The sequence below is a fragment of the Emys orbicularis genome, chromosome 2 (genome assembly GCF_028017835.1).
Source record: "Emys orbicularis isolate rEmyOrb1 chromosome 2, rEmyOrb1.hap1, whole genome shotgun sequence".
Lineage (NCBI taxonomy): Eukaryota > Metazoa > Chordata > Testudines > Emydidae > Emys > Emys orbicularis.
This window is the reverse complement of record NC_088684.1, coordinates 214,866,454-214,890,796: the sequence shown is the minus strand read 5'-3', so window position 1 is coordinate 214,890,796 and position 24,343 is coordinate 214,866,454. Positions and strand designations below refer to the sequence as shown.

At 41.0% G+C, this 24,343-nt stretch overlaps 3 protein-coding genes across 3 annotated transcripts in view; 1 reads left to right on the top strand and 2 right to left on the bottom strand.

Annotated features, from left to right (window-relative positions):
- SLC6A20 (solute carrier family 6 member 20) overlaps window positions 1-1,799 on the top strand; it is a 34,443-nt gene extending 32,644 nt beyond the window's left edge. The window contains exon 11 of the mRNA XM_065398960.1: window positions 1,650-1,799. Coding sequence (XP_065255032.1) covers window positions 1,650-1,799 — 150 coding nt within the window. The remainder of the gene's footprint in view (window positions 1-1,649) is intronic.
- Window positions 1,800-3,063: 1,264 nt separating this feature from the next.
- Window positions 3,064-14,256, bottom strand: SNRPD1 (small nuclear ribonucleoprotein D1 polypeptide). Its single transcript, XM_065398818.1, has 4 exons — window positions 14,059-14,256; window positions 12,206-12,282; window positions 6,814-7,005; window positions 3,064-3,261 (listed from the first exon to the last, which is right to left on the bottom strand). Exons 1-4 carry the CDS (start codon window positions 14,070-14,072, stop codon window positions 3,185-3,187), a joined length of 360 nt encoding a protein of 119 aa, XP_065254890.1. The 5' UTR covers window positions 14,073-14,256; the 3' UTR covers window positions 3,064-3,184.
- A 4,980-nt stretch (window positions 14,257-19,236) lies between these two features.
- Window positions 19,237-24,343, bottom strand: part of SACM1L (SAC1 like phosphatidylinositide phosphatase) — a 59,260-nt gene continuing 54,153 nt past the window's right edge. The window contains exons 14-20 of the mRNA XM_065398898.1: window positions 23,031-23,169; window positions 22,702-22,771; window positions 22,529-22,601; window positions 21,885-21,978; window positions 21,711-21,803; window positions 20,756-20,813; window positions 19,237-19,373 (exon numbers count right to left, since the gene is read on the bottom strand). Coding sequence (XP_065254970.1) covers window positions 19,237-19,373; window positions 20,756-20,813; window positions 21,711-21,803; window positions 21,885-21,978; window positions 22,529-22,601; window positions 22,702-22,771; window positions 23,031-23,169 — 664 coding nt within the window. The remainder of the gene's footprint in view (window positions 19,374-20,755; window positions 20,814-21,710; window positions 21,804-21,884; window positions 21,979-22,528; window positions 22,602-22,701; window positions 22,772-23,030; window positions 23,170-24,343) is intronic.

The window sequence follows — 24,343 nt, the reverse complement described above, 5'->3', positions numbered from 1 at the left end:
GTGATAAGGGGCAACACTTAAAAGACAGCTAGTATACTGCAGTATCTCACACAATGCTAGCTGTATGAGTTGTATCACAGCTGACAATCCCTTCAAGTGTTCAGAGAAATCTAGATGGTGCTGCTGAATGCAAGATGCAGGCCTCCATTCAGTTTCTCCATTTAAGCACTAATTACATTATGGGGAAATAGTGGACGTATAGTAAAGCTCTGAATAGCTATACAGCAGCTTTGGGTTGTATTACATAATTTAGCTGGATTCCCAGACCACCAAAGCTGAGAGCAGTCAGCTATAGTGTGTCCAGCACTAAAGGCACACATACAGCACTCCTGAACAGCCTCCTTATTGATTAGTTCATGGAGTGTTGGTCACAGCTCTGTTCACTCCCCGCAAGAATGAGAGGACTATCCGCGACTATGAAGCCTCATACAGTCTGGTGAGAGGTCAGAGGGTCAAGGAGCACATTTAAAAGAGGGAGAATTAGCAGGATACAGTTGGAATTCAGATAATCCCATTGAGCATGGGAGAAAAAGAGAGTAGCTTAAATCCCATAAAACATAGTGATGCTGTAGGAACAGAACTGCAGCCATGTAGTTTAGATTTTTAAAAAAAAACTTTTTTTTTTAAAAATTGCTTTAGCTCCTCGATGCCACTAAACCTTGAATTCGACACATTTAGGCTTTTTACAGTGGCACTAACAGGAAAAGTGACACCTTGTACCTTTACTTTCTGACTGCTTGAGAGCGGAGTGCTTTAGAGATGTGCATAATCTGGGAAGGACTTATTCTGAACTCGTGATTAAGACAGCATCTTTCTCCCCCTTAAAAAGACAGGAAGTGAGCCATACTAATATTGTATTTAGAATAGGCATACCTTACAATTAAAAAAAACCTTTCAATGAACTTAGTGTTCTTAAAAGGTGCTGATGGGAGTAATAACCACAGCAAGTACAGACAGATAAGCACAGGCAGCAATGCTAGTTACCCCATCTACTAGGGTGTAGTCTAGGGATAAGGGTAATTGTTCAGGATGTGGCCTCTGTTCAGATTACTGAGGCAATGGCCTATCCTGGGAAGTATGAGAACTGACATGAAACCATTCGCTTATTTTGTGTAGCACACTCCACTAGTACCTTGCCTCAAGGTTGGCAGTTCAAATCCAGCCTAGGTCAGTAGTGACTAAAGCTCTACAGTCCATCTCTCTCCACCTGCCACAGCCAACATACAGGACAACAATTAATCATGCAAATACAAAATGCTGTGGGATTCAACCCATTAGCATAAATAACTTTCTATAACTGTTTTCATGATTCTTTATTTCTACTGTAATGTTTTGGTAAGAACAAGAAGAATATGTATTGTGCACAGCAAACTCTGGAACAAAAATGAGTGATGTCTCTTGAAGTGACAGTCCATACCAATCCTTGATATTTACATCAAGGTATACCGAACACCTCTACACACCAACATCTGCTTTAGAACTTAACTTTGTTCTCTAGCAAAACTGTGTATAAATTTAAGATCACTGCCAGCCATCCAAAATTAAAGATCCAACACTTTTAGGGTAGTAAAGGATCTCATTTCTTATAGTAAGTTACACAGAGGAGAGGGCTACAATTACTTGAAGCTAATATCCTCTCTTATTTGCAGGGTCAACTGGTTACAAAAGATTATCCAAGTTATGCCCTAGCAGTTATTGGACTACTTGTGGCTGCATCCACAATGTGTATACCAATAGGTGCATTAATAATTTTTATTATGAAGAGACTGAAGAAGAGAAATGTATCAACTCTTGAGTGAACATTCATAACTGGACTCATTAAAACTTTATCACCAGTTGCAATAACTGTGTGGATCTTGGAGACCACAGTAACCATTACTTGTAGCAACTATTCATAGATTTGCAGAACCTTGGGTGATGTATTTACCATGAAGTGCTCTTGGCAGCTCCCACAGTGGTTCAAAAAGTTCTTCTGTGGCGGACGAAGCCTTAAGAGGGTCTCTAACTGATATACAAACAGCAGCAGCTCACAAAAAGCCACCTAGCACAAGTTACCAAGTATTATTGGCTAATGACAACTGATGTTAGGCTGTTATTTCTCACTGTGCAGTACTGCCTACTTAAAACAATGAGCATCAATTATATGAAAGCAAATTCTTTTGTATCTGAAGTACTGGAAATTACTCTTCAAAATAGTATGCATGTACATGAGTGGTTTTCTTGAAGTTTTATATATATATAGTTTGACTTCTCAAGTTTTGTAATCTGAATGTGGCAGTCTTTTCTATTTGAGAGAAAAAACTAGGAAGGAGGTCAATATTTCTTAAGAGCTGACGTAAAAGCAAAACAGCTTAAGCTTATGCATAAGCTGTGCCAAGTCTTGTTTCCAATAGAAGTAAATATCAGGTTCCACTATGCAACTGTGTACAGTATCTGTTTTCTAGGGAGTTACTAGTAGATGCACATCTTTAAGCAGTAAAATGTATCTGTGACATAGTTTCACAAACCACTCAACACAAAAGCCTCACACCATACAACTAACTTCAACAAAGTTCACACCCATGGATATGTATTTTGATTTTAATCTTATGATGCCACATTCCAATGTTTTATAGACCTGAACCATTTTTCCCTGTGAGAAAGTTTTTCTATAACAGAATGAACTCAAGATGTGTTACATTTTAAGTTTCAATTAGATAGTAGAATTGTACTATTTTTTTGTTAAGAAAAACAGAAGAGGTCACCCTGAAATGCAATGTTAAACAAAACACAACATTTAAGAAGTATAAATTCTCTAAATATACATTTTGGTTATGTGACCTTAATAGAACACAGTATGTGTCTTGCAAAGGAAGAAGCAACGTTCATTTTGATTGAACAGTATTACAACATAACAAGTAGCTTACCTGGTCAGAGAAGAGCAAGAGGTGAAATTATAGTATGTACTAGGAAAAGAAATCATCTCGGCTGAACTGCATGAACAAAGGTAACATGGCATGCTTAGTCCGCAGTAATGCTCTACGGTTGCATACAATGAATACAAACCTCATTCAGGGCTTAACTGACAAAAGAGACAACTTTTCCACATTTGTGTTTATTAAAAATCGACATTGTAAACAAAACCTGTACAAAAAATATCAGACTGCTTAGAATTTTGTAACATGTATCTGTGGTGTGAGAGAAGTTATCGCCTAGGTCCCCCTCTTCCTCTGCCACGGCCACGGCCTCTGCCCCGACCTCTGCCACGGCCTCTTCCTGCAACTGAGCAAGCAAACAAAACAAAGAACAAGTTAAACTCTATTCAGGTGTAAAAGTTATTTGAAATAAAGTGTATGCTGTATCAAATGTAAAAGACATTGTATTTTATCATATAGGACTTGTAACTGGATACCAGACTGTGATAATGCTATCAAATTTCAGGCACACCAAAGTTTTTGTTTTTCTATTTCAATTCCCTTGCACTTGATTTTTGCATTTTTTAAACAAAAACTACTGTACAATTTACACTTCTCTATCTACTCCACTTTCAGTTCTGAAAACAAAGGCATATACTAGCTTTTTGAATAATATGAAAGCTGGACACAAGCCCCCCCCCCTGCTCTCTCTCTGAATAAAGCCTAATGATTCAGGAATTGGGATTTAAATACACAAGATGCTACAATACTGTGGGCTTCACACCCTATCCATATAACTTATTATCTATGGCAAAATGTATTATCAGAGAAACAGGCAAAGGTAGGTGTAAAATGTGTAAGTGTAGGGCCAGATTTTCCAAACTGCTCAACTTTCTTTTAGGCAACTAAAAAGTGGCTACATTTCCTCAAGAGCTGATCATTCAACAGCTCCCATTGTTTTCAATAAGAAATGTTGGGTGCTGAGCATTTTTCAATTTTTGGCCATCTCTTGCTGCAACAGTTTAGTTCAAGAAAAGTGGAAATCATCTAACTGATTTACTATATTGAATAGGAAAGAACATGCTAAGTGAGGTCCTATTCACACATTCATAACAAATTTACCTACTATGTTGGCATGTCTTTTTTCCTAATACATGCCTGACAGAACTACTGACCAAGCTGCTACAGATTTTATATATCCCATTAGGCAGGGACTTTCAAAAAAGGCATATCCCATACAAAAGGCACTTGCCTCTTTTAAGCAATGGGAATTGGAAGCAATAAATATGCCTCAATCATATGGCTTTATGACATTCTATCAACAGGTATGGTGCAATTTTACCCAAAGGAGGCTGGGCATGACCCCATAACCATTTAGAGGTGTGTTCTAATCATGGTGCTTTGCATGTTTAACTATGGTTTGAGACGATGGAGAGTATTGTGAAGATCTGAAAAAAAAATGGGGTTGTCTTCATAAAACATCTGTAAGGTGCATTATTATGGAGGATTAGCAAATTGAGATAAATAGCTCTAATTACATATGAAGGTCATACATGTTGGGGTTTCTGATTAACTGAGCTGGTTAATGAACAAGAAATTTTATGGAACTCATCTGTGTAATATTGTAAAAACCTATTCACACTGTAGAGTAAAATATTTTGAAATACATAACAGTGCACTTTTCTTCCTCCCCCCAATGTTTGTCAAAGTAAGTGGGGGGGGGGGGAGAGGGCAGAGGGATGAAGGATTTCACAGTTGGCAGCAGAACCTCGCACAAACATGCAGCATGTATCCCCCAAGAGAACCTTAACTACTTTTTGGCAGATTAATTCCGTGTTCATTTACCAATAACTGAAATTAATAAGTGAAAAATGTGAATAGTTATGCTGCACATAGATATTAACTGAAAACACCTGAATGCTTAGTTGCACAAGTAGTGAGGAATTCTGTAGGTAAGTTCCACAAACAACCTGAAATGGATATCACCAGCTTAAAAAGAAAGCTTTATTGAAATTTCTTTACCTATTTTTCTAAGGCCTTGGCTACACTGGCGCTGTACAGCGCTGCAACTTGCTGCACTCAGGGGTGTGAAAACACCCCCCCCCCCCCAAGCGCAGCAAGTACAGCGCTGTAAAGCGCCAGTGTAATCAGAGCCTGCAGCACTGCACACTCGCTCGCAGCGCTGCAAGCTATTCCCCTCGCAGAGGTGGAGTATATACACAGTGCTGCGAGAGCTCTCGCAGTGTAGTCCCGAGTGTAGCCAAGGCCTCAGGTAATTAACGGAAAAATTATAGACAAAACTATTCAGATCGCAACAAAGAAAAACATTTGAAAAAAAATAAGAATAAATGACAGTAGAAACAAAACTTGACAGAGGTACTCAGGAACAAGTGTATTAACCTGAAACTACGTTTACTCAATTTCAAAAAACGATTAAGATTTCCAATAACTTGAACTCTACCCACCATGTCACAGTCTCAATTTATTAAGTCAGAAACAAACTAACATCTAGCTACCTCATTTGTTTCCAGTACATGCCACAAGCCACCAACCAACACATACAACCCAAAGATCATTCTCTTGTTCACCTTCCCATATGGTACAATGTAACTAACAGCGTGCCTCTTATCCTTCATGTACTGACCCAGAGAAGTAACCCATTCCTATTTCAATTTCCCACATAGTCAATAGATTATTCATAGAGGGTGGGGGAGTCACACAATGTTGTGGAGAGCCCTATCAATGTGCCTACACAGACTAGTGCTACACGGTCCAGACTCTGCAATCACCTTATTTATATAAATTACAGACCCCATACTCCATTACAGCTCACTTATCCTTTTTATACAATCCACATAATGTGTATAGGCCAGAGATCTCAGAGTACTACATTCACCAAACCAGGCTAGGATGTTATTTATTGAAGAGGAAAGAGGGGACCAACATTTCTGTAAAACATACCATGGTTCCATTCACAGAGTTTATTGTTTCCAACTGCAGTCAATGATTTTAAAGTTTCAAGTGAAGTTATCTTAAGCATATCCTTTTTAGGTGGGTGAAGACATGGCACACAGGTAAAGTTGTTTATGAACCCCTAACTACAACTTTTCTCTTTTTCTAGTTTTTCTTGTTACAACAAAGTTTTAATAGTGTGGCTTTAAATTAATAGTCCCCTATTTACAACTTTAATGCTATCTTAAAGATTTTTGTTTAGGAATTGTTTGTCTGAGGAAAAAATTAGAACACTCTTGTGTGAAAATATGGTGTAGATGGCAGCTGGAGCCAGAACCCTACCTATCTGAAAACATCCCAGGTTTATCATGAAAGTTAAGATCTCCAGAGACTATATAGAAGCCAAAGGTTCATTTTTTCCCCTGTAGCACATGACTCCTCAGTTATCCACTCATCATAGTAAGAGAGGCCCCTCTGTACTAGCTCTCATAGAGGTTAAGAAACAAAACCTGAAGTTAACAGTGCAAACAGAGATGTGACGCGCACACACACTAGTGAACTTCAAAAGCAAAATAAAAGGCATTTTGAAATTCTCTCAGAACTGACTGGTTTCATTTTTTCCTCAAACTTCAAAAAATGTCTTCTCTGGTAGGACACCATATACACAATTTCAGATTTATGTAGAATTTAAGAAGGGTGTCCAGGGTTAACCTTATACATTGAGTTTCACTATCATGACATCAAATCATCTACAAATTGCCAGTGCCTTCCAGCTAGAGGACAAGAAACCTCAAAACTTACTGCAGAAAAAAAATAAACAGCAAGCTATCAATCACAGAAAACTAAAATGTCCTAACCAGACATTTTTTAAGATTACTGCAGATTCAATAAAAGTACTAATTTATGGAGGAAACAAACCACCCCTTTAGTAATCTGGAATAAAACAAAGGTGAAATCAGAAACCAACCTGCTTCCCTTTTCTTGGATTTGACTTTTGGTTCAACATCCACTAGCAAGGTATCCAGAGGCAAACTGTCTGGCAGAATGAAGTATCGAATGTTATTTCCTCGAATACTCAATGTCTCCAACTGTACAGGCTCTCTGTTCTTCAGTGTCATTTTCACAGCTTTAAGATGCGTATTCATACTGACATCCACTCCTGAAACAAAACAGACAGATGACAAATTTTAGGGAAGAGAGACTAAATGCATCAAAAAATTGGTTACTTTTAGCATGCTAGGTAATGCCATTTTCGAAATGACATTGTTACTAGACTTACATTTGAAAAGGAAGCGCACAATTAATAGCTATTTGTGAAAAATTTTATTTAAATGACTTGTCCACCAAATGGTAAGTCTTGTTGAACCAGAAATAGAATCCAATTCACCTAGATAGAATTCAACTGCCTTAATCACAAGACCATTCTCTCTCTTCCTGCAGTTCCCCATCTTGTTCTCTAAATACCTTCCTCCCCTACAGCTAACAAGGCAATGGTCGAACAGACTCATTCACTGCACAACCCTGGTTTATTCACGGAGCATTGCTCATCCTGGCACTCAAGTTAGACAGTGGTCCTGCAAGAAAAAAAAAGTGTATGATCACTTAATTAAAGACTGTATCATTAAGGCTGCGAGTCTGCCATGGAGGTCACAGATTCCATGACTGTCCGTGACCTCCATGACTTCTGCAGTGGCTGGTGCTGGCTCAGGGGCTGCCTGGCTCAGGCAGCCCTTGGGCCAGCAGCAGTTTGGGTGTGTGGGAGGGGGCTCAAGGCCTGAGGGTATGGAGAGGCACTTACCTCAGGGTGGGGGGCTCCCCGGCTCACACTGGCATGGCCACTCTGCAGCTCCTAGGCGGCGGCAGCGTCTCCACACCGTGCACTGCCCATGCCCACAGGCCCCGCCCCTGCAGCTCCCATTGGCCGGGAAACTGCAGCCAATGGGAACTACGGCAGCTGATGCTTGTGGTGGGAGCAGCGGAGCCTCTGCTCTGGCCCCTGCCTCCGCCACCGAGGAGCTGCAGGGACATGGAGCAGGGCAGAAAGCCCCTGCCAGCCTCGCCAATACCTCCTCCCTCCAGAACCAGCAGGGGTCCCGGGCCACCCCCTAGACCGTCCCCCCCCACCCAAGTTTTAGTCAGGGCGGGTGTTTTTAGTAAAAGTCATGGACTGGTCACAGGCCCATGAATTTTTGTTTAGGGCCTGTAACCTGTCCATGACTTTTACTAAAAATACCCATGACTAAAACGTAGCCTTATGTATCACGATACATACAAGGAGGCAGAATTAATGGACAAACTTAATTCTGACATTTTCTAACTTATAAGTACCTGACTTTACAACCTTAACATTATTTTAACAAACTTTCTTTGTATTTAATTTCCTAGATTTTATTAAAAAGAAATAAAATAATTATGTGCATTTGTAACAACCAGCCTCCTCACCTATCACTTGTCATCAGTAGCGCTCTACCAAATTCATGGTCATGAAAAACACATCATGGACCATGAAATCTGGTCTCCCCCTGTGAAATCTGATCTTGTGTGCACTGTTTACCATATACTATACATATTTCACGGGGGAGACCAGTGTTTCTCAAACTGGGGGTCCTGACCCAAAAGGGAGTTGGGCAGGGGGGTAGGAGGGGTGTCACAAGGTTATTTTAGGGGGGTTGCAGTATTGCCACCCTTACTTCTGCACTGCCTTCAGAGCTGGATGGCCGGAGAATGGCAGCTGTTGGCTGGGTGCCCAGCTCTGAAGGCAGCACCCCGCCAGCAGCAGGGCAGAAGTAAGGATGGCAATACCATACCATGCCACCCTTACTTCTGCGCTGCTGCCTTCAGAACTGGGCAGCTGGAGCATGGTGGCTGCTGAGGGCCCAGCTCTGAAGGCAGAGCTGGGATCCTGGCCAGCAGCTGCCTCTCTCCAGATGCCCAGCTCCGAAGGCAGCGCTGCCACCAGCAACAGCGCAGAAGTAAGGGCAACAGTATCGCAACCCCCTTACAAATAACCTTGTGACACCCCCACAACTCCTTTTTGGGTCAGGACCCTTACAATTACAACACAGTGAAATTTGAGTTTTAAATAGCAGAAATCATGGAAGTTATGATTTTTAAAACCCCATGACCATGAAATTGACCAAAACGGACTGTGAATTTGGTAGGGCCCTAGTCATCAGTGATATATGAACCCTGGACCCTCAGCACAGCTCTCTAGCACTCGAGTTAATGGACTAACTAAAAGGGCCAGCAGCAGTAGAAGGCTATCATCTTCTATGGACCAGCTACCAGAGGACAAACACCAGACTGAAACACTGTTACATATCCAGGAGTCACCACATTTTACAGATAGCACAGTCAAACACAGAAAGGGCAGCAGTGTGGCCACAGTGTTGGGTCTAGAGTTAGATGGGAAACTTTTCCAGCTCTGTGAAAATCTTTGAGATTTAAAAAAAAAAAAAAAAAAAATATCCCATTCTGCACTGGGACAAAACCCAGGCCTTTCCAAAGAAAGAGAGAGTTTTGCCTAAACTGATATGTCCCTGCAAAAAGTTTTTGTTTCAACAAACTGGAATTTTCTGATGAAAAACAGTTTCACTGAAAAATTCCCAACCAGCTCTACTTGGGTCTGCCATTTTAGCAGTCTGGATTACTTCCCCAGTTTGACACCTCTCAGTGACATGCAAGGCCTTACTCAACAACAAAGGTTGTAAAGGGCACAGAATTAAGGTCTGTAGAAATAGCAAACCAAGCATTCACAATCTTCTGGTTCCCAGGCTTATGTATCTCCTAGGCAATTGGGATTTTAATAGTCGGAGAGAAGAGGCAGGAAAGTAGAGAAGTGGAAAAGAATCCAGTCTGCACGTATGCGATCTGGTTGTGTTATATACAGCATACTTCCGTGAGATGCAGGGCAGTGTGTGCACTTAAGTAATGAACACTAATGAATTTGACAGCAGAAAAGATCTTCAAGGATTTATAACTACGAAAAATCATCATGGATTTTCATGGGCCGGCAGAAGGCACCTTGCAGATCCCAGGAACATGCCTCTGCCAAACTTCAATGTGTTGCTGCAATGAAGGCCAATGTTGGGGCCCCATCAAAAAAAAGTCAGAAAAAATTAAAATAATGTTAGGCAATAAATGTAAGGGCTGCTGCTTTGTGAAGACTACATGGCATGCCAAAGCTAATTATTTCTAATGTCATTCCAGCGTGAAGTCTTAGTCTAATGTAGACCTATTAATTTTCAGGGTCAAATTTTGCAATATCCTACACATGTTCTCAAAATGCATGATAGGAACTCGGATTAATTTTTCTATTTCCGATGATCATGCCAATTAAAATTAGTTGTACTCTTTACTGTTTCTGTAAAGAGCTCCTATCATAAAATTTAAGGCTACAAATTATATTACTTCATTAATAAAAAAAAAAAAATCCACAAAACACCCTCACTCTTTGGGGCCTTCCGGCCCATCAGGGCACTGCTGACCACATAAATAGGTCAGTGCCCCCAAGGAATAACTTTAAAAATGTATGCTGCACTTTATATATTTTCAGAATATTGTATAATAATTAATCCTCTCAAAACTGTGCGGTAGATAAGCATCTCCATTTTACACACAAAGAAACAGTTTAAGCCCTTGTCTACACAAATTAGCACCAGTTTACAAGGTGTGTTTTAAAACCACTGTACTGAAATAGGAGCAAGTTTGTCTAAAGAACAGACACCTATTTTGATTTAAGAGTGGCATATTTTAGCACCAGATTAAGCTAAATAGAAATAAGCTTCCCCACAAACAAACATGCACTGGTTTAACTAAGGCCTTGTCTACACTTAAGTTTAACCACTTTGACAATGGCATAGTTAAAGCAAGAGTCCTACTGTAGATGAAGTTATACATTTATAAACATGCTTACACTGGAATAGCTTACTGTGGTTCAACAAAACAAAATAAGCTATACAGGGTTTTTACTAGGGTAAAAACTACACTAGGGTTTTTACTGCCAGTTTAAAAATATATATATACATCACACCCCTTACTGACAGCTGTACACAAACACCCACAGTAAAACTTGAGGGTAGACCGGACACACCTTTAGTTAAACCAGTGCAACTCTGTGTATAGACAAGGCCTAAAAGATTTCCCCTAAGCCACTTGGTGTGCCAATTATTACAATTCAGGAGTACCTGGCTCTCAGTATTATAATCTAACAGCCCAGAATCTCAACACAGAATAAATATTAAACAATATTACAAAATTTGACCTTTTGCTCTCTGGTCTATTATTGTGACCAATTATGATCTATGAGTCTTCAAAGCACTTCCTGGTGGTCTATGAAGAGCTGGCAGGTCAGAGTGATGGCCATGCTTCCAGGTGCTTCTACATGCACCTGGGCTCTTGAAAAGAGCTCAGCTGCCTGTAAATATAGATATCTGGCATCTCATTTTTACCTGCCTTTAGTAGGGGATGCCTCTAAAGGAGGAGAAGAAACAGGAGCCATCACCTGGGTCTGGAGATGCTAGTTACTAGATGAAGAATGTCAATGGAAATGTAGGAGAAGGGAAAAATGCAGTTGAGCAGCAAATTCAAGGCAGAAGGAACTAAGGGATTGAGAAGCACATGCAGGAACAGAAGGCAGCAAAGAGAGAACAACAGAACAGAAGGGTGAGAAAAAATAAACACAGTAAACCCCAGTGTGAGACAGGTGCTAGTCCTCAACACAGTATTTATTCAGATGTGGTCCATATTATTAAAACTCTGAGAACATCTCATACATTAGATTAATTTAAAGACCAGCAACAGGCAACTAAAGATACATGTAGTCTGAACATTCACCTCAAACAAATATCTAGGGCCTTGGCTACACTGGCAATTCACAGCGCTGCACTTGCTGCGCTCAGGGGTGTGAAAAAACACCCCCCCTGAGCGCAGCGAGTGCAGCGCTGTAAAGCGCCAGTGTAATCAGCGCCTGCAGCGCTGCACGCTCCCTCGCAGCGCTGCAAGCTATTCCCCTCGGAGAGGTGGAGTACTTGCAGCGCTGCGAGAGAGCTCTCGCAGCGCTGGCGGCGCGACTACACTCACGCTTCACAGCGCTGCCGCGGCAACGCTGCCGCAGCAGCGCTGTGAATCTGCGAGTGTAGCCAAGGCCTGAGTAAGTAACAAACATCTGAACTGATGTTCCTAATGCTACTGCTTATGGGGTGATTTTAAACTTGTCACTAAGTATTTCACAAAATGTATCTCTTAAGGAAACTCATTTAGCTATCACAGTGGAGTCTCTTTAGAAGAGAACAGATTTTCCTTTCACCATCAATTCCTTCATTATTTTGGTTTAGTGTCCAACATCTTGAATATCATACCTGTGATTGTTCCATGCACCTGTGTTCCATTCTTCAGTTCAATGGTCACAGTCTCATGACTCAATTTCATTAGAAACCTGAAAAATAAAAGTGTAGTTGAAAAACAGAACTTCCATTCCAATATCACAATACGTGAATAATCTTCAGAAAGTACCCAGGCCCTGCCATACATATTGCACAAAGCGTGAAGCAATCTCAAACCTCATAATATTCCAAAAATGTAATTCTGTATGGACTCTGAGGCTTTGCAACAACAAACAACAACAAAACAGTGAAAACCATACAAGAGAGCACCCTTGCTAAGCAACCTGATTGGACACTGCTCCAAAGAATCCCCAAACATACCAAGTACAATTCTGCTACACCTTTATTTGGAAGCCAAGCATTATAAAACATTCATTAAGCAGCTGGTTTTTGCTGGTTACCTGTCACTTAGGACAAGCTTTGCTTTTTAACAAAATAAATATAACAGCTACAGTCACTACTATGGTGCAAATAGCCAAGTACATTACTTGCATCATAGGGCTAGAAGGCACTGCAGGGGTCATCTAGTCTAACCCCTTGCCAAAATGCAAAAGTACCTAAACAGAAACAGGCTAGTTTATCCCAGAATTTGTTTAGTTAAAAATGGTTTTACAAAGCCGTCAATAGTAAAGGTATTTGTTAAATAACTCATTTGCATTAAAAACAGTCATTGTAGCCCAAACACCATTGCATTGTGCTAACATTTATGAACCTTAAAGCGAAAGTGGTAATACAACAAACTAACCTATTTTCATTTGTACAAGCTGAATGAAGTGCAAGAGGTGAACAAAAGTGAAAAATAATTTAGTTTAACAATTGTTTGAATTATTGTTTAACAAGGATAATTAGTGTTTTAAACATTGCTTTAAAGAGAGGCTATTGGGATTTTTACAAATCCACTGCCATATTTTTTATTTATTTATTTTTTTTAGTTAAATATGACAGATGGGAATGCCCTGACATAGCAGCAGTTACAAGCACCGCATGAGTGCTCTTTGTATGTGGATTAGTTGGGGACAGGGAGTCCCTCTCTTGCTGAGTTTAGCAGCTCTGTCTGAGAAGGGAGCCAAACTTTTCCTTACTCCGCCCAATCTCACAATTACCAGAGAATAAGTCTTCTGGCTAGTAAACAATCGTGTAACTTGTTGCGGGATGCTTTAAAATACGCGGGAAATCATGGCACCACATTGGGTGATGGCATTTTCTTTTATCAATAACCGGATTCATGTTTGCTTGTTGGCTAAGAAAGAAAGCGGAAGTAGCGATGGAGTCACAACCAGCGAGCAAAGATCAGAGACCAGCAAGAACTATCCAGCTACAAGTCTAACCCAGGCTCGCAAACCAAGTGCCACAAGCCAGCCGCTACCGCGGGGGTGGGAAACCCCACGTGCGTGATGTTAAACGCCAGTTTCCTTAGGGGGATGCTTGGGAAAGGAGCAGCCACGGGGGGACCTGGGGCAGCCCCGCGTTGTGGGGGTGGGGCGGGATCGGGGCGGGTGGGAACGGCCACCCCCGAGTCTCCGGCTCAGGTGCGCGCTGTAGGGGGGGAGGGGGCTCCCTGGCACGGACCTGCCTGGCAGCCCCTCGCGCCGGCTCGGCGAGAGCAGAGCCGATACCAGGCGGCACCGGGGAGGAGGGGGGGCAACGGTGCCCTGCTCACACGCGCCGTGGAACGGGGAGCCCGGGGCGACAGCGGCGCGAGACAAGGGGGGCGGGGGGGTGAGGAGCGCGAGCAGCCGGAGCGGCACGAGACGGGGGAAGGCCCAGCGCGCGCCTTTCCCGCCGCTGCCCGCTAACCCCCAATCCGCCTCCATCCGGGCCCATCTCACCTCACGAGCTTCATGGCGGCGGAGCAGGGGCGTCAGGCCAGCCGGCCGGGACCACAGAGCGGCAACCCCGGCAACGGGGAGAGGAAAAAATTGAGCTCGGTGCGGAGGCCTCAGACCAGGCCGCTCCGGCGCTCGGTGAAAGAAACGGCGCTACTGAGCGACTCAATGGCCGGAAGTGACTCTCCTCGCACCCGGATATGAGTGGAAGAGGCGCGGTTTGAGCGCCCCCTGCCGAGCCGGGGGACGCAGCGCAGCGGCGAAGGGGGCGGGTTGGCGCCGCTTCCGGGCTGTGCTAGGAGCCGCGGTGGTGCCGGCCCCTCTCTCTGCCGGGCCCGCGTCGGAATGTGCTACGGGTAGCAGTTCCGATACGTAGCGGCCTGTAAGAAACGGCTAGTGCAGTAAACTGCTCCCTAATGTAGCAAAGGCCTATAATAATAATAATAATAATTAATGGAGATATCCCATCTCCTAGAACTGGAAGGGACCCTGAAAGGTCATCAAGTCCAGTCCCCTGCCTTCACTAGCAGGACCAAGTACTGATTTTGCCCCCTGATCCCTAAGTGGTCCCCTCAAGGATTGAACTCACAACCCTGGGTTTAGCAGGCCAATGTTCAAACCACTAAAGCTATTGCTCCCTCCCCTCCAGGTAGCAGTTTCTTGCACTATAGTGTATGTGAAATTGCTACGTATAGAGATGTGCTACCTGTAGCAGTTATTTATACCTATAGATTGTAAGAAACAGCTTTTGTAAGAAGATGCTACTTCCCTCATAGGTCATGTTTTCTAGACCTTAAATTTTTATTTCGCTTCTCTGGACTCGCTCCAATTTTTACTCCCGTTGAGCAGATATCTCAGTACTCCTTCCTAGGAAGTCATTTCCCATTTTGTATACGTGCAGCTTATAATTCACAAACTTTGTAATTGTACTCTCTACGCCATTATCGATTCGCTCCCTTTGCCACTTTTTAACCCCCATCAAAAGCAGTCCCCACAGTCCTAATAAGGGCAGGGTAAAGGGCAGTACACCGGTAAGTAGCACATTACTACAGAGAGCACTTTAATACACTACACCGGCTTGCCTCCCCCCTGCATTCCAACCCCCCAGAGCCACCTTGCCCCTGTATTGGTTAGTGGAGAACTGCAGAAGGGCCCAACCCATCCCAAGAATCAGCAGCACTATCAAGACTATTTACTGTTTTACCCCAGGTGCCAGCCTCTAGGCATGCTGTAGCACTCCCCTTTAGATCTGCCTTAGACTCCATGCACAGCAGGTACTGTCAGAATTCAAATGGCCCAACTCTGCCCAGGTAAGAGCAGCAACTATGGTACAGCCCCAAACAGGTTAGAGTTTTGGAAAGTAAGTCTAATGCATGGGGTGATTGGTCCTAGGCACTGGTTGGCGGGAACACTGATTCTGAATGCTGTGTACTTTCCAAGGAAGGTATAACGGACAGATCAAAAAAACTTATCTGACGACTACAGCTGTACTGGAGCAAGACCGATCTATAGTGTGGCTAGTGACATAGTTCCAGTCCAAGTCCATGCAATTCAACATAATTATTTGCATGAACAAAACTCTATAAACTTTTGTGCAAATGAACCCTATTCACCTACAGGTTTATTTATAGCACTGTGATAAATAAATACTAATATGGTGCCCCTGTTGATGTAGACCATTATTTCCCAACATGAAAATGGGACACCTCCCCTCTGTGGGGCTGTCAGCCCAAGCCCTGCCACTTGTGGGGTTGTCAGCCTGAGGCACCTGGACATCGCTTGCCTGAGACAACATTCTGACTTTTTTGCCAAAACTGGGCATTTGTCCCATTTGCAAAAGCAAACAGGACAAATGCCCAGTTTTGCCCCCCAAAAATAGTCAGGACATCCAGGACCCAGGCTCAAAAAAAGACTGTCCCAGCCAAAACAGTATGTATGGTCACCCTATACATCACTCACAATGCCAATTGAAAGAAAATATGTAATTGTTTCCATAATGGTAAAGATGAGTATTCTACAATCAGCATTTAACAAGTAAAAGGGACTTTGAATAAAATATTGACATATTTCCACTTTAGCTCTGTGCCCTTAGTTAAACATGATACTTCAAACAAACAAAAAACCAAGATTGTAGCTACTTTGTATTGGCAGTAGAGACTCTATGGCATTTTTAAGGAAAGACTTGTTAACCAAAATTCCCTTTTTCCTCACTTTTTAAATGATGTCTGATTGGCTGCTACTCTACAATGGAGAGTTGGATGCATTTCAGTACCCACATTTAAATTTGCTACATAGTAGTAGCTAGAGAGTGTGGTGTTTTTAAGGTGCATTTGTACCGTCAAGCTGGAACAAACAAATAAAAGGCTTCTATACATTCAGATGTGCCTGTTTTCAATAAATTACAGACATTCTTTTGCTGTACAGCTCACATATACTATCTTCACCTTGACACACTTTCTATTCCTCCTTTGGCATTTTTGAAAAGGGTGGTTGAGATAATAGAACTATCATCCATAGTAACTCCTAGTTCAGGATCATCTTGATACGAATGTACACTTGGTCTCGTGTAAATTTAAGGGCTAGAGTCCTAAGTCTGCCAAAAGTTGAGATTCAGAGTTCAGAAACATCCTCTTCTGAATCTTTGGAGTGTGTATATAGATATATAGATATAGATATAGATATAAAAATAAATAAGAGTGCCCATCTCTCTTCAGGAATCTGTTTCTAGCAGGTTTCTGATACATGTGATTCCTTTTAAAGCAAATATAGAAGGAGCCGATTGTAATACTGCTACCATAGCAGTTTATCTGAAGAATAATAAGATGTGCAGTCTTCACCTCATGTGTCTAACACTCTGTGAGCCAATCAAGAACAGTGGTCTAAGCTGGCCTTGTAAAGGGAGGGACAAAGAATAGACTCAAGTAGGGAGTCTAACTTCAGGTCTTATTTCTAAACTTCTCCTTTGTCTCCCAAACACTTCTTTTTTCAGAGAGGTAAAATCCATACTTGGCAGAGGGAAATGAAACATATTATGCTAATTAAAATCTTAATTTTAAACTAAACTTTTAGTGGATTAAGTATAAAAATAGAAGGCCTTTAATTTTGTATTTACAGATTAATGACTCAGAATGTACCTTTCTGATGATCAGTAGTTTCCAAAAAACAATTTTTAAAGTTTGCATTTTTTTAACCCTTCAACTAAAATACAGAAACAGAACTGTCAGGATCTAGAAAAGAAAGATTAAAGTTTTATTGTCATTTATGAGTACACCATATGTGAACTTAGAAATACAATCTCCTTGCAAAGCATTGGAATACAGATGCCCTTCCAAGTCTCAAAACCTACATTACTCTAGTTCTTGCAATGTGGTTATAGTAGCAGTCCAGGTTTGGTCTTTGTTGCAACAAACTCTTAACGGGAGATGCACGGAAAGATTTAGATACACACTGTAAGACAGTTGAGCTAAGTTTCAAATCACCTGCCAATGAGGCATACAAACCATTATTTAAATATTTAACTATAGAGTTCTTATACTTTCTTCCCCATTATGGAGTTGATGTCTGAGATTAAGTTACAGAGAATTTCTCAGTAAAACTGTCAACTGGTATTTCCATTGTAGCATCTAAAAGCAAACAGGTACTCTGCATTTTTATTACTAGTGCTTATGAACAAGTAATGTTTAACAAAACCCAAATAGGCCTTCAGAAACATTCAAGGTTAAAATGAACAGTTATTGCAAAAAAAAAAAAAAACCAAAAAAAACTGTACCTATTTTCAATCATAACACAATGAAACACTGATGATGCAGTGTTTTGTGTTCTAGGGCATTAATGACAACTGTGCTAACCCTAGTATTCTACTTTTTTTCTAATATTTAATCTTCATAATTGCAATCTGGATATACAACTGTACTTACAGGAAATATTAAACAATGCACAGTGCTGTAAGCAAATTTCAGTCTGGTTTTGAACTTAAATCATAAAACAAGTGACAAAATAGTTTAAAATTGGTCCTTGATTCAGATTAGCTATTTTATGTAGATTGGAAGCACTAAATTTAAAGACACACATTTATTGATAATCAGAACAAATTATTTTCATAGCTTAGTTTTTAGAGTTTTATCATGCATGAAAAGCAAGCTGCTGCTGCTGCTTCCCCTAAGTGCAAACATGGAATTTAGCAGAAGACTGTCACCTCAAAGATTTGTATTCTTTCTTCCACAGGTTATCCTACATAACCAAAAGGTACAGAAGCAGGAGACTGGCAAAACAATGTGGTGTACCTTCTACATTGTGACTGTTCTTTAACTATGGAATACTTTGGACCTTTAGCATGAGGGTCAATAAACACAGTAAAGAAGTTTTACATTCTTTGATTTCATTTACATCTTAAAAAAAGACAACCTAATTTGAACTTCTGAATCACACTTAAATTGCTGTCTAGCTGTAATAAAAAAGTCATCTGAAGACTGCAGTAGTTAGGTAGTGCAAGACATTTGCAACTTCAGAAATGTCCACCAATAACTCATCCTCCCAATGATTTAATAGAATATTGCATCAGTCCTAGATGAGGCAGAACAGAAGACTTGCATTTTGATAGAAACAGTAAGGTATGATTCTCTACCCTAATGAAAATATGCAAAGGACTTGTGCTAACAGTGACTGCTTTTATGATGACAAATGAAACCCAGCTGAAAGTCTAGAAAGAAAACTTATTAGTAGGATGCTATATTAGCTCAAAGAACATGATGTGACTCTATATTACTAATTCTGCCACAGCTGGATATGGTGACACGTGAACAGAACCAGAGATCTCTGTTAAGATTATGAGATCATATTTGAATGAAACTGCCCTGCTGGGCTGTCAACTTAATAGGCCAGTTCGAATCCTATAATACTCCACAGACAACATGGATATTTTGGCTTTCACATGTAAATTATCTTGTTATGAGTGCAACCTCCTCAATTAATGCAATATTCCAAAGATCATTGTGACTAAGACTGTAAAACCAGATCTCAACTGTAAATTCCCACCACCAAGTGAAGGACACGATTTACTTTTTCTCTCCATAAAGATGAAAGCTAGAAAGACCACTAGTTGGTGTGGAAAGCAGGTCAGTAGAGACTCCAAGTATGGCTTGAGGAGTCCTCCATGCTAAGCCGCTTTCCACACACACAAATTCAGTCCATTTTCTCTTTCTGGACCAGTTTTGGTGCATCTACAAAATCCCTGCCATTGTAAAAGATGATAGCTAAAGTTCCAAAGCTTGCAGTTCCCCAGAAGAGCACGTAAGCCAGTGTCTCAGTCCATGTATCACCTATAATCAGATAAACATTATAGTAAGTCATTTTCAATAAATAGTGGAGAGAGCATTTTTAGCATGACAATAAAATAGTTCGCAAAGTGCTCATAAGGAAGCTTTTATCAAGAACTGAAATTTCAGATCAGCTTCACATATACTAGAGCCTGTTATTTTGTACTGTATATTTCCTTCTGAGAGTTTCCTAGCTCGGAAACTAATATTCTGCTGTTAAGCAAAGGCTAATTTACATTGGCTAAAAATGGACATTCACATAGACCTTAATTCAGAGAGATTCCAAAGCAATTTCATAACGTAAACTGATTTACGACCTATATAGCAAACACTTGACCTGCCACTGAAATGCTGTCAGCCTCTAAGCAAAAGGGGTAGGATTGGTAGCCATTTAACTTTTCTCAAACTTTTGTATTGGTGACCCCTTTTACACTGCAAGCCTCTGAGTGTGATCCCTCTTATAAATTAAAAAACACATTTTTTATATTTAAGACTATTATAAATGCTGGAGGCCAAGCAGGGTTTCGGGGTGGAGGCAGACATGAGCCCCATGTAATATCACAACCCCCTGAGGGGTCATGACCCCCAGTTTGAGAACCCCTGATTTAACAGCACATACCTATACAGGAATTTAGGTCATTAAGGGTATGTCTACACTGCAAAAAAAGCAGCCACGTGGCAATAAGTTTCAGAGCCCAGGTCAACAGACTCAGGCTCACGGGATTCCCACTATGGTGCTAAAAACAGTAATGTAAATATTCCTGCTTGGGTACTGAAACCCAGCAAGGGAGGTGAGTCTCAGAGACCAAACACCAGCCCAAGCAGGAAGATCTACACTGCTATTTTTAGTGCCATAGCATGAGTCAAAGTCTGCAGACCCAGCCTCTGAGATTTGCTGCCGCTGGTCTCTCCCGACCCCCCAAAATGTAGAGACACTCCAAGTGAATACCTTATCCAACTGAAACAGAGGGGGGAGTTTCAGGGAAGCAGAACATAACCTAAATAGGGGGTTGGTGTGGATGTCAGCGTTATCAATTCTACCCCTTTAAGAAGTGCCATAGGATTATTAACTAACAATTTTATACCTGATTCAACCATCATGTTAAGGAGAAGTGATTACTCAGAATATCCCGCTGTAACATTGATTCAACAGAGGGACGAGTGCCATCTGCTGAATGTCCAGCACTACTTTCTGCAGCATCTGAGCTTTCCCATCCAAGTACTGACCAGGCCCGACCCAGAAAAGCATAGCTCCAGGTTGTATGGTTAGAGGTAGGACTTGAATATCTCATAACTCATAAGCACATACCCAGTGAATAGCTTCCAACATCTTAAGTGTATGCCTGCAAATGAATTTTGCAAATGTAGGCCAAATAGTGACTTACCAGCCATAAGCAAACAGATAATGCACATTGAGAAAGCAACGACCATAATAATAGGCAACTGAGGAAGAAGAAAAACAGAATTAAAAAAGGAAATATAGGATTGTATTGATTATTTCCTTCAATAAATTATATTTATAAATCGCGTTGTAGCAGGTAAAGTTACATCATTTCTCTGATGTCCTGATTTGGTAAAACAGAGTCTCCTTCTGAGTTTTAGAGCTAATCTAAATAATGCTTTAACTGTATATTTAAGATTAGAGGATAATATGCTTGGTTTCTGCCTGCCTGTTTAGGCTCACTGAAAGATCAAGTTCATTAGTTCTGTTTGGGTATTCGAACAACCCTCCATAAGTCTCCAGTGTTAATCTATCCCACTTGTGTAGTGAGTGTATAGAACAGAAGGGGTCAGTGTAGGTATTCTCCAGAGTATATTACTACTTTCTGCATTTCCTTCATGTGCTCTACGGTGACCTTTTTAGTCATAACTGCAGTTTTGAAATTCAGTTAGCGTTTAGCCTCCCCTTCCTGACTATCTTGGCACTGACATCGAAGAGAACAGAAACCAGTATTTGCTTTTGTGAGATGACATCTTTATGATTCTTTTTAGATCAACGATGGCTCTTATTACATTAAAAATGGTTATCCCTTTCCACTTTTCTTTCTTAATGAACAGATAAAGCAAGAGATCCAAGAAGAATCCCAATCTTTCTAGTAGGGGCACAATTGGCCAAAGAGCCCCTTTCCTTCCAACTCCATGTCTGAGGGATGCTCCCTTTGTGTCATGGCTGATGTTCTGGACTTAGTCCTCTCATAAAAAACAGGGCCAGAAGACACAAATGGCCCCACATAAACAGTCAGTAACGACTTAGGTTTACTAAAGCAAATAAAAGAAACAAAGCATTTAGTTTCCAAAAGTGTGAATCAAAGCTTATTAAAAAAAAAAAAAAATCCTTACAGCCAAGAACTTCCAGTCCTTCTGTATATGTAGAGGGCTGACAGACTCTACTTCATCCACTGAATAATTTCCAAGAAACAGATCGATAGCATCCTGTAACAGAAACATACAGAGTTAAAATGCATAGCAATAATGACTAAAGTACCTATCTGCAAAAGAAAAAACCCAACTTACTTGTCTAAATCCATCAGAAAAGTTGTTCTTGTAGTAACGTATTAATGAGTTCCAGCCATCCATTATTAGGCCCCACTGAGTTCTCTTCCCAGTTCTGTAAAAAAGTGGTTTTATGAGCATATTAGAATTAATTTGTTTGCAAATTGAAAGTAGAAAGTTATACTAAGTGATGTTCAGTTTTATGAACTTTTCAGGTTTGTATTAACAATCGTATTTATATCATATCATATTTATACTTAAGAACAAGGATGCAACTGTCTAGTGCTGCCTCTGCAATGTCTAACTCCGATAGGCAATAGATTTTTATGAAAAAAAAGTTTTAAGAAAGGATGGAAAGATCTGTGAGTAAAGTCAGGAAAATGGTTCCTCAGAGACCCAGTTTTCCATCATGCAATAAAACAAGCTGGAATATTTTATAAACCCATATTGATTTTTATTTCCTGATTTTTAATGTTTTTTTAAACTACAAAAGGTATATTATTGTTTATTATATCATGTTGACATAGGCTGAATTTTTCTAGTAAGAGGTAGTTAATATTACCAGCTTACATGTTAATGTGTGTCTGGAAAATTGAAATATCAATCTGTAGATAATTAAGTTACAAAAATGCATTGTCCACAAAACAGAACGGTCTCTAACTTGCCTTGTGTAGTCTGTCTTTAAGGCACCAGTTCCAGCATATTGTTTGGCACAAGCATTCGCATTATCAGCCCATGCTGTGAACAGAGAAACAGAATCATGTCTGTTTTCCTTTAAAAAAAAGGCTGTTGGGTCCTTATTTGAAAAACAGTAATTTAACTTTAAAGACAAACCTACCATTTTTGTAGATTTTTTCAAATTGTGCTTGTTCTTCAATTCTCTGTCCAACATGCAGAACACCTAACCTCTAGAACAAAACACACTACAATTCAATAGCAACTCAGAGGAAGTCAGTATTTAAGTTTATGTAGGACATAGCTTTTTCATCCAGCTAAAAGCTGGACAGTACATTTTAATTTCAAGCAGGTCTTTAAGTACTAAAGCAATTTATGAGTGCAAGCTACTACAAACTTTGGTTTTACTTAATTCCTGACAGAGGACCCATCCTCCCTCCCCCACAGAGAGAGCTTTGAAAAAACAAAAACAAATTAGAAAAAAATCTTGACCTGCAGTTGTGCTTGCAGAGAACGACGTGCTAATAGGCTCTGAATCACATTAGTCCGGTCCAGGCAGTCCATGCAATTACTGCGGAATATTCCTTCCTGCTGAGTCACCACTTTACCATCAGAATCAACTAGAAAATAACTAAGATCCACAATACATTTAAATGTGTATATAAATAGGTACCTAAAATAATCCACTTCAAAATATGTTCTATGACTGCATACTTTATAACAGGTTTTTTAGTTACCCAAAACAATCTTTCCCCAAGTTAAATTCTTTGCCATTTGTGTTTAATTTTATTTGATAACATATTATCTATACTTTTCTTCCAGCAGCAGATAGTGAATGCATAGCATTATCAGGAACAGTGTCTAAATGGTTTCAGAGTGGTAGCCGTGTTAGTCTGTATCAGCAAAAACAACGAGAAGTCCCTGTGGCACCTTAGAGACTAACAAATTTATTTGGGCATAAACTTTTGTCTAAATGGTTATCCTACTGCATTACACACTTCAATAACTTAGCTTGCAGTTGCTATGAAACTTGGTATTCCCTATCGGAGGAAGAGCAGGTTCCACTTCCACCTTCAAGTATGTTGTAGTCGTGATGTACGCATGGTAATAACACAATCCTTACACTACACAATTACAAAGACTTGGCTTCAGCCTCTAGAGAAGAATGCTGCTTCTTTGGCCTTGGCTACACTTGCGAGTTACAGCACTGTAAAGGCTCCCCCAGCGCTGTAACTCACTCCCCGTCCACACTGGCAAGGCATTTGCAGCGCTGTATCTCCGTGGTTGCAGCGCTGCATGTACTCCACGTCCCCGAGAGGAATAGCGAGTATTGCGCTGCCGCTGCAGCGCCAGTGTGGCCGCCCAATGCGCTGTGAATGGCCTCCAGAATTATTCGGCAGTATCCCACAATGCCTGTTCTAGCCACTCTGGTTATCAGTTCAAACTCTACTGCCCTGGCCTCAGGTAACCAACCATGTGACCCACCCTTTACATTCCCCAGGAATTTTAAAAATCCCCTTCCTGTTTGCTCAGCCCGGCGTGGCGTGGAGTGCTATCAGCGAATCTTTCCAGGTGACCATGCCTCCACGCGCCAAGCGAGCCCCAGCATGGAGCAATGGCGAGTTGCTGGACCTCATCAGTGTTTGGGGGGAGGAAGCTGTACAGTCCCAGCTGCGCTCCAGCCGTAGGAATTACGATACCTTTGGGAAGGTATCAAAGGACATGATGGAAAGGGGCCATGACCAGGATGCCCTGCAGTGCAGGATTAAAGTGAAGGAGCTGCGGAGTGCCTACCGCAAAGCCCG